Raw genomic sequence first — 8180 nt, 5'->3', positions numbered from 1 at the left:
TTTATCAAAAAGGGACCCAGAGTGGTTGGAAACTCTTTGCCGCTCAAATCTTGATGAAATATTTGATGATGGCGCAGATACACAATCTCGCTTTAAGGATCGAAAGGAAAGGAGGGCCATATTCTTTTCTACTGTTGGTTCACCCGCGTATATTGCTCCTGAAGTTTTACTTGGGCGTGGGTATACCTATTCTTGTGATTGGTGGAGTGTTGGAATTATTCTGTATGAAATGCTGTGTGGTTATCCACCATTTTTTAGTGACAGTAAAAATGTGACAGCCAAAAAAATAGTTTGTTTCAAAGAGTATTTGGGCTTTCCTCAGGAGCCCGATGCACTATCATCAGAAGCTGTTGATTTAATTTCTCATTTAATTGCTGATCCAGAAGAACGCTATGGATTTGAAGAAATTTTGCGGCATCCGTTTTTTAATGGGGTTACTGTCACGGACAGTATTCGCCACGAGACGGCGCCTTTTTATGTGGAGCTATCCCATGCAAAGGACCGGCAGTATTTTGAACCAGCACCTGATAATGCTGCTATCCAACAACAACCTCTTGTTACTGTTTCTAGAGAGGATCAAGCTGTATTTGTGGGTTTTACATCTAAGTTAACTGACAGAGGTCAGTCAACGACGCTTTCAGGGGCTCTTGGCAGATTTCATGAATTGCAAGACTTTTCAGAAGAAGATTGATCATACATCTATTGCTTGAGTCCGAGTTATGTATTTTGTGACCCAAAAATTGCTTTTGGAGGTGGTTTCCTTTTTTTTTTTTTTTTTTTTTTTGCTCAAAATTGTTGATGTTTTTGTTTATTTTAAAGCTAATCTTTTTGGTTTATTCTTATACATATCTTTTTTTTTTTTTTTTTTTTTTTTCTTTTCCAAATATATTTTTTGAACTTTTTAAAGTTTTATATTGGATTAGTAAAATGGGCGAGACACTATCCAAACCTGTTACGGAGAAGCATACAAGTACCTTTGAAACCTCACATTTGCGTGTCGGATGTTGTGGAATGCAAGGATGGCGCAAATCAATGGAGGATGCCCACGTGGCTCAGCTAAATCTTGAAGGTGATAAACACCATGCGTTTTTTGGAGTCTTTGATGGACATAATGGGTATAAAATTGCGAAGTATTGCAGTGGACATATTCTTGATGAACTTATGGCCACACCAGAGTACCGCGAGGGCGTATACGATGAGGCGTTTAAAAAGGCTTTTATATCTCTAGACCGGAAGCTTTCTGAAATGCCTGCACTTCGTTCAGAAGGAGGGACGGCGATAATTTGTGTACTGCTTGCACAGGGTGAAATTGTATGTGCAAATGCCGGTGATAGTCGAGCGGTATTATTTCGGGGAAATAGAGCTATTCCCTTGAGTACTGATCACAAGCCTTCTGTAGCTACAGAGAAGGCGAGAGTCGAAAAGGCTGGTGGGACTGTTCAATGTCAACGGGTCAATGGTACACTTGCACTTAGCCGGGCAATAGGTGACTTTGATTTCAAAGAAAATCCAAAAGTTTCCTGGGAGGAACAAATGGTTACAGCTTTACCAGAGGTGAATAGAGTGAAATGGACCTCCGAAGATGCATTTATAGTTATTGCTTGTGATGGAGTGTGGGATGTTCTTTCTAATGAGGAATGTTGTGATCTTGTTAAGAAGGGTCTTAAGGAAACAGATAGTGATATTGGTTTGGTGTGCGAAATGGTGTTGGATAAGTGTTTGGCCCCCAGGGTACAAGGGGTTGGTTGCGATAATATGACAATTATTGTGGCTCAATTCAAACCAGCTTTTTTCTGTTAGTTATAGCGTTGAATTTTTTGGCATGTGCAGGTGTTATTAAAATTGCTTTCCATTAAATGCCCGTATTTCTGCATGTGCGTCGTTTTTGGAGGGAGAAAACCTTTTGTATCTTCTTTCGGTTATTTAATGAGCATTGAACACGCGTATTTTAGAGCAATTTTATAACAGTTTTTTGATTGGCATGGATTAAAGCCACCACGGTGTATAAATAGGCACTTTTTTGTTTCTGCTTTCACCATGATTTTGATATATTATGCTTATTTATTTGCCTTTATGTGCATATAATAAAATATAATCTTTTTTTTTTGTTGTTGTTTTGGAATTCAGTTTGCTTTACTTTTATTTATCTGTGTGCTCTTCTTTTTTACTAGTTTGGAAGGCAAAACAAGAGCAAAAAAAAAAAAAAAGGAAACGAGGCCCAAGGGAGGCCTCATATTTATTATTTGAAATAGGATGAATGAGGTTGATGAGCAATTAGATGAGCTAAGGCTTGTAGCTGTTATTCTTGATACACTTTCAAATACGGAACAAGGGCTACGTCCTGATCAAGTAGTGCCTTTGACTGTTCGAATACGCCGGGCGGTGGACATCATAGAGACTGCATGTGCTGGGAGGAAACCGAACTTAAGCAAAAATTCTGGTGAAAAGGACCGTTTTAAGCGGGCCGATGGTTTACCTAAATTAACTCCACAAGTGAGAAAATCATTGATATCTTGTTCTTTGACCTTGCCACAAAAACCAACAGTTACTAAACCCTCTAGTATCAGCGTATTTCCAGTTCCAAGAGAAAAACCTCCTCAGGGACAGCTAGCCGTCTCAAAAGAGGTTTCGCGTTGTTTGGCGTGCTCATTATATAATATTTTGGAAGGTTCAACGAGATTATTGAAGGCCACTTCCGCCCATATTTTTGTTCGTAAAGACGATGAAATGGTATCTATTGCTAACTGCGCCGCTCGTCTTACCTTTCCTCCTGAGTTGGTTCGTCACAAATGCTTGGGATCCTTGGATGCAGACGTTTTGGCTAGTGGAATTGCCTTGAATCAGCAGATTTCAGATGGTTCAAAGACCAATTCAAGCCTTCTTATATTTCCAGTTTTTGCTTCTGACCAAAATTCGCAGATGGCTGTAGCTGTAGTGCATGTAGAGAACAAATTCAGTGGAAGCGTTCCGTTTAATAATGAGGATGAAGGGATTCTTTTGACTACAGCACGGTTGATTGGTGGATTAATGTCTCGATTTCCTCAGATGGATTGGCGCACAAAGTTTTATGATCCTGTTACTCAACATATTTTAGCTCCATTTGTACCACGAAAAAGAATTCCCATGACTCGAGAAAAAACGTCTTTTGGTCAGCAGGCCTTCATTACCGAGACATCTACGGATGCCGATCATTCAGATGTTATGTATTGGAGAAAAATTGAGGAATGCGAATTTCCACGGTTGATACGACGAGAGACTCTTCCTCGTTTAGATTCTCAAAAACCTTTGGCTCAGGGTCTTTCAACTACTTCTTCATTGCGCGAGGTTGGTGCTTATATAGAAAATATGCACAGCTGTTGGAAGCGCAGTATTTCCAGTAATGTTAGGTTTTCTGAAGAAGAGCGTTCCAATCAGATTGAACTCAAAGTATTGCGTCGAGAATTGACTCGTGTGAAAGTACTTTATGCAGAGCTTGAGGAAAAATTGCGTCTGTATCAGCTTGAAGGCCGAGAATATGAGGAGGAGTTCCGTGTTATCAAGGGTGAAATTGATTCTTATTTGCGGAGACGGGACAACCTGGATGTTAAGTAGATGAAATGATGTCATGAACGGCATTTGATGTTTATGGGCATTCACAGTAAAAAGTAAAAACAACAACAACAAAGAAAGGCCTATCTTGTTTTGGGGCTTCTACACGAAGGAAAAAGGTGATTCCTGGCAGGGTTTGGATTTCCTGATTTTTTTCTGTTTTGTCTTATTCTGTTATAATCGTTTTTACTGGTACATTTGTAATATCATGGAACAGAGAGGCTCTTCTGTTTCTTCTTGTTGTTTGTGTTGATAGTGCAGAATGTTTTTACTTCTGTCTGTATGTGTTTCTGTGGTTGGTGCACGAAATGTTGAATTTAATGGCGAAAGCTGAACCAGAATTCGTTTTACGGGACTCTTCTGGCCTTCTGTCTGAATTTATTTTTACTCTTTACTTTTTTTTTTTTTTTTGCGTTGGTCCCCTTGCGACATATAGTTCTTCTTGTTCAGACTCAAAAAAGGGCTTAGCTCATTTTTGCGGTGTTCCCTGAGCATTTCTGTTCTCATACAAGAGGCTGTGAGGGGCACGTAAAATAATAATAATAAAAACAAGAAAGGGGGAGGAAAATAGAAAAATCAGGAAAATACTTTTATTGTTATTTATTTTCTCATATTTTTCTTCGTGTGGAAGTACCTCGCTGAATCCATTGGCCTTGATGAATTTATGTCTGTGTGTGTTACGAGGATTTATCTGACGGCTTCTTGTTTTTTTTTTTTTTTTTTTCTTCTTTAGTTTGCATTCGATGGTGGGTAAAGATACAGATGAAGCGCCGTTTAATACCACTACGGGAGCAGCATCTCCGTTTATTCCGATTGATGTGATTGTGAGGCAAATAGCACCGTTAATTCCACTTCCAGTTGAGCGGATTTACGATCTTGTGGAACGTTTTGACCAGGGTAAAATTGGAGGCTTGACCGAAGCGCAATGGGTGCTTTTTTGTGAGGAAAATCAGAAGCGTTTTACCTCTTTGAGCGAGGAACAATTTGGCTTTGAGCGCTTTATTGAGTGTACTGTTCCAGATGTACCTGAACAGCCCAGCCGTACCCATCGCTTTGCTCAAAGTGTTGTGCGTTTTTTGGAGGGGTTCGCAGCAGGTGGTATTGCAGGTGCAGTTAGCAAAACGGTGATAGCGCCAGGGGATAGGGTGAAGATTATTTTTCAGGTTGATCCAGGGAGACGGTTTACACTTCGTAATGCAGTGGTCTTAGGTGTGGAGACGGTGCATAATCACGGTCTTTTGGGACTCTGGATTGGAAATGGTGCGATGATGATGCGTGTGGTGCCTTATGCTGCCATTACTTTTGCTTCTTTTGACTACTACCACAGTGGGTTTCTCTATTTGGCAAACTCTCAAGGAGTAGACGGAGCCGAAGATGAGCGTTTAGCCGTAACAGCACGTTTCGTAGGCGGATCTCTTGCTGGGGCGACAGCAACTGCCTTCACTTACCCCTTGGATTTGATGCGGGCTCGACTAGCATTTCACAGCTCCACTGGTGAAAAGCCTCCAAGCTATCGCATTGCATACAAAATGCTAGTGGGATCACATGGCTGGAAGTCGCTCTACTCTGGTTTGTTGCCTACACTTGTGGGCATTATGCCGTATGCTGGATGCAGTTTTGCTGTTTTTGAAACGCTGAAAAGCCATATTGTTCAATGGCATAATCTTCCCTCGGAAAAGGCAATCCCTGTACATGAGCGAATGGTGGCCGGCGGATTGGCTGGTCTTATTGCTCAGTCCGCCACTTACCCTTTGGACATTGTGCGTCGGCGTATGCAGGTGACTCCTGGTCGTTACCGTGGCGTTTTTCACGCCCTCTGGACAATTTATAAGGAAGAAGGTGTTTTTCAAGGCTGGTATAAGGGACTTCAGATGAATTGGATCAAGGGGCCGATTGCCGTCGCCACGGCCTTCACCGTCAATGATATTGTTAGGCGGCGTATTCGAGAGTATGAAGAGAAAGCTGCTCAGTATTCTCATCGAGAGTACTTGGTGACACTTCCTGAGGCACTTGTATGTGGTGGGGTAGCAGCTGGAGTGGCAAAATTTTGGACTATACCATTTGATCACTTAAAAATTATTTATCAAGTGAGTATGAGCGCATCTGATCCTCATACGTTTGGACGTCAGGGTTTTGCGTTGATAGGTGATATGTTAGCTGAGAAACCAAATATGTGGCAGAGCAGTGGAATAACTATGATGAGAGTCATTCCCTACGGGGCGCTTACCTATTGTTTCTTTGATGTCTTTCAAACAGCCGCGGAACGACTTTTGTACTCTGTAACGCCTTCACCTGCTACTAATTTTCTTGCGGGTGGATCGGCGGCTTCATTGGCAACAGCCATCTTATATCCACTTGATCTTGTGCGTGCCAATGCTGCTACAAATAGACTTTCGCCGGTATCTCAATCATACTACTGGATACTCCGTGATATGGCACGAAAGAAGGGCTTACACTCGCTTTGGGAGGGCTGCTCTCTCGCCATCATGGGCATTTGTCCTCTTGCAGGCATAGGGTTTGCCACATATGAATTCATCAAGGAGAGATATGAATGTGAAACCTTTGGTCAGCGGCTTCTTGCCGGCATGTGTGCCGGGGTCGCTGGCCAAATCACGACGTATCCTCTTAATGTTGCCAAGCGACAGCGGCAGGTTGAGCAAATTGTGTACTCGGGGTTGGGCGATCTTAAAAATATATTTATGAAACCTGGATTCTATGCTTCCCTGTACAGGAAAATGCCTTTTGGCTGGTCAATAGGTGCAATGACATTTGGGATATCATTTGCCGTCAATGACTTGTGCCGTGACGGGGTTGTTCGGGCGAGAAAAGAAATTTTACACGATCTGTTTTTTAAGAGTTTAACATGATGATGCATGGTGACACCCAGCAACATGTTTATTGCTGACGTCTGCATGACGCTTTCTGCGTAGTCTTCGTATAATTTTTTTGTTGGAATTAAAATAAAATTGAGGTGAATGTAATTTGTAGGGCCATTGAAGGGCGCTGGGGGTTAAAAGGTCTCGGTGTTTGAATCTGACGGAGAACCTGGCGCTGGAAAGAATACAATGTATCATATTGGATGCGCTAAACGTGTGCTGGGGGCGAGGAAGCCCCCAAGCAACCCAAAAAACAACAACAACAACAACAAACAAACCGAAATTTGGGATACCCCATTCGTTTTTTCCCGGCCCCGGTCAACCTGAATTTTTGAGAGAAAAATTTCTTTCCTTGGCACATCTCAGAGCTCCCAAAGCGAGTAAAAAGGCGCCAGAGAGCAAGCCCACCTGAAAATAAAGAGGAGTAAAAGCAAAAACAACAATAATAACAACATGCTAAAGCTATCATTGAAGGACTTCTGCGTCTTTGGGAGGTTGCGCCTTATTTGTAGGTTAGTTGTTGGATCCATCTGCTCCTAGTCACGCGTTTAATACTAAATGCGTATATGCATATGCGTATAATTTTGTGTGCATTGACGTATGTTTCTATATATACATGAATTACGACTATTATTTCAATTTCTCATAAAATAATGCATGGAATATAACGGTTGAATTTATTTTATGAGATAAAGTGGAGGATAAAAAGGAATGTGGTGATGGCCATTGCAACAGCAGCTGCACCGTTGAGTTCTTCCCTGTGCATGCATACATCTGTTTTGCTATTTTTAATTCCGCGTTTTTCTTTCTAATTGATAATGCAATGTGCATATTTGTCTTTGTATGAGTTTTGCCGCGAGGAAATAGCGGGGCCTTCAGGAGCTTGTTTACCACAGTAGGGGGAAAAAAGCACTTAATATTAAGTAAGGTTTAAAAGGTTAAAATTAGAAGGGATTAACACTGAGGGAGACGAAATATTCACCCCGTTTCTTTTCCCCATTTCATTTTCATCATTCTTATACTCCCGATGGGCGGCATTACGGGTGAGAATTCTGCGCAGTGGACGGAACTCCGGGAGGAGGGAAATAAGGCGTTTAAGGCCGGCAGCTTCGACACTGCCATTCTGCGTTACACTCAGGCAATTGAGGTCAATCCAAAAGAGCCGGCTCTATTTTCGAATCGTAGTGCGGCCCACTTTAAAAAGGGCGACTTTGAGGCTGCCGCCCAAGACGCTGAGGCAGCAATCACGGTCGACAAAACGTTTTCCAAGGCCTACTCACGTCTTCACAATGCTTACTGCAACTTAGGGCGTTTTCAGGAGGTTGCGCAGAGACTAAATGAAGGCGTCGAGGCGCTAAAGAGTTCTGGCGCATCCAAAGAAGAAATAAGACACGTACACGAACTTTACCTGAATGCAGAGGAGGGAAGTAAGGCGATCGAAAATGGACAACGGTTTTTGGAGGAGCGAGACTTTGCAGCGGCGGAACGGTGTCTGGCGTCGACAGCGCGATCTTTTCCTGATTGCGCCCCTGTTGCATTCATTTTTGGCGAGGCCCGAGCCCCGCAACAACCTGAGGAGGTCAACCGTGCCCTTGTGCGGTTTGCTCAGAAACACGAGGAAGATCCTTCCTACTTATATGTGCGGGCCCTATCCAACTATTACCGCGGCCAAGATGGCTTTAAAGTGGCCCAAGGCATTTCTTCGTCAGGCATGGA

The 8180-nt window shown here is 42.5% G+C and overlaps 5 protein-coding genes across 5 annotated transcripts, besides 6 other annotated features; all 5 read left to right on the top strand.

The window, feature by feature from the left end:
• On the top strand, positions 1-691 carry Tc00.1047053510291.40 (serine/threonine protein kinase, putative; the record flags this gene model as incomplete). The annotated part of the gene is made up of 1 exon (XM_800384.1): positions 1-691. A coding segment is annotated over one exon (691 nt), but the record flags the coding sequence as incomplete, so codon positions are not given.
• Positions 1-8180: a sequence feature (heterozygous, Esmeraldo-like haplotype).
• Positions 757-784: a microsatellite.
• On the top strand, positions 799-1800 carry Tc00.1047053510291.30 (protein phosphatase 2C-like, putative; the record flags this gene model as incomplete). The annotated part of the gene is made up of 1 exon (XM_800383.1): positions 799-1800. The coding sequence occupies one exon, from the start codon at positions 799-801 to the stop codon at positions 1798-1800; it is 1002 nt and encodes a 333-aa protein (XP_805476.1).
• Positions 851-879: a microsatellite.
• Positions 2080-2107: a sequence feature (AT_rich).
• On the top strand, positions 2254-3591 carry Tc00.1047053510291.20 (hypothetical protein, conserved; the record flags this gene model as incomplete). The annotated part of the gene is made up of 1 exon (XM_800382.1): positions 2254-3591. One exon carries the CDS (start codon positions 2254-2256, stop codon positions 3589-3591), a length of 1338 nt encoding a protein of 445 aa, XP_805475.1.
• Positions 4294-4319: a microsatellite.
• Positions 4332-6455, top strand: Tc00.1047053510291.14 (mitochondrial carrier protein, putative; the record flags this gene model as incomplete). The annotated part of the gene is made up of 1 exon (XM_800385.1): positions 4332-6455. The coding sequence occupies one exon, from the start codon at positions 4332-4334 to the stop codon at positions 6453-6455; it is 2124 nt and encodes a 707-aa protein (XP_805478.1).
• Positions 6717-6736: a microsatellite.
• Positions 7492-8180, top strand: Tc00.1047053510291.7 (TPR-repeat-containing chaperone protein DnaJ, putative; the record flags this gene model as incomplete). The annotated part of the gene is made up of 1 exon (XM_800386.1): positions 7492-8180. A coding segment is annotated over one exon (689 nt), but the record flags the coding sequence as incomplete, so codon positions are not given.

This window comes from Trypanosoma cruzi, genomic scaffold, assembly GCF_000209065.1.
Source record: "Trypanosoma cruzi strain CL Brener 1047053516705 genomic scaffold, whole genome shotgun sequence".
NCBI lineage: Eukaryota > Euglenozoa > Kinetoplastea > Trypanosomatida > Trypanosomatidae > Trypanosoma > Trypanosoma cruzi.
This window is presented reverse-complemented; position numbering and strand designations above follow the sequence as displayed.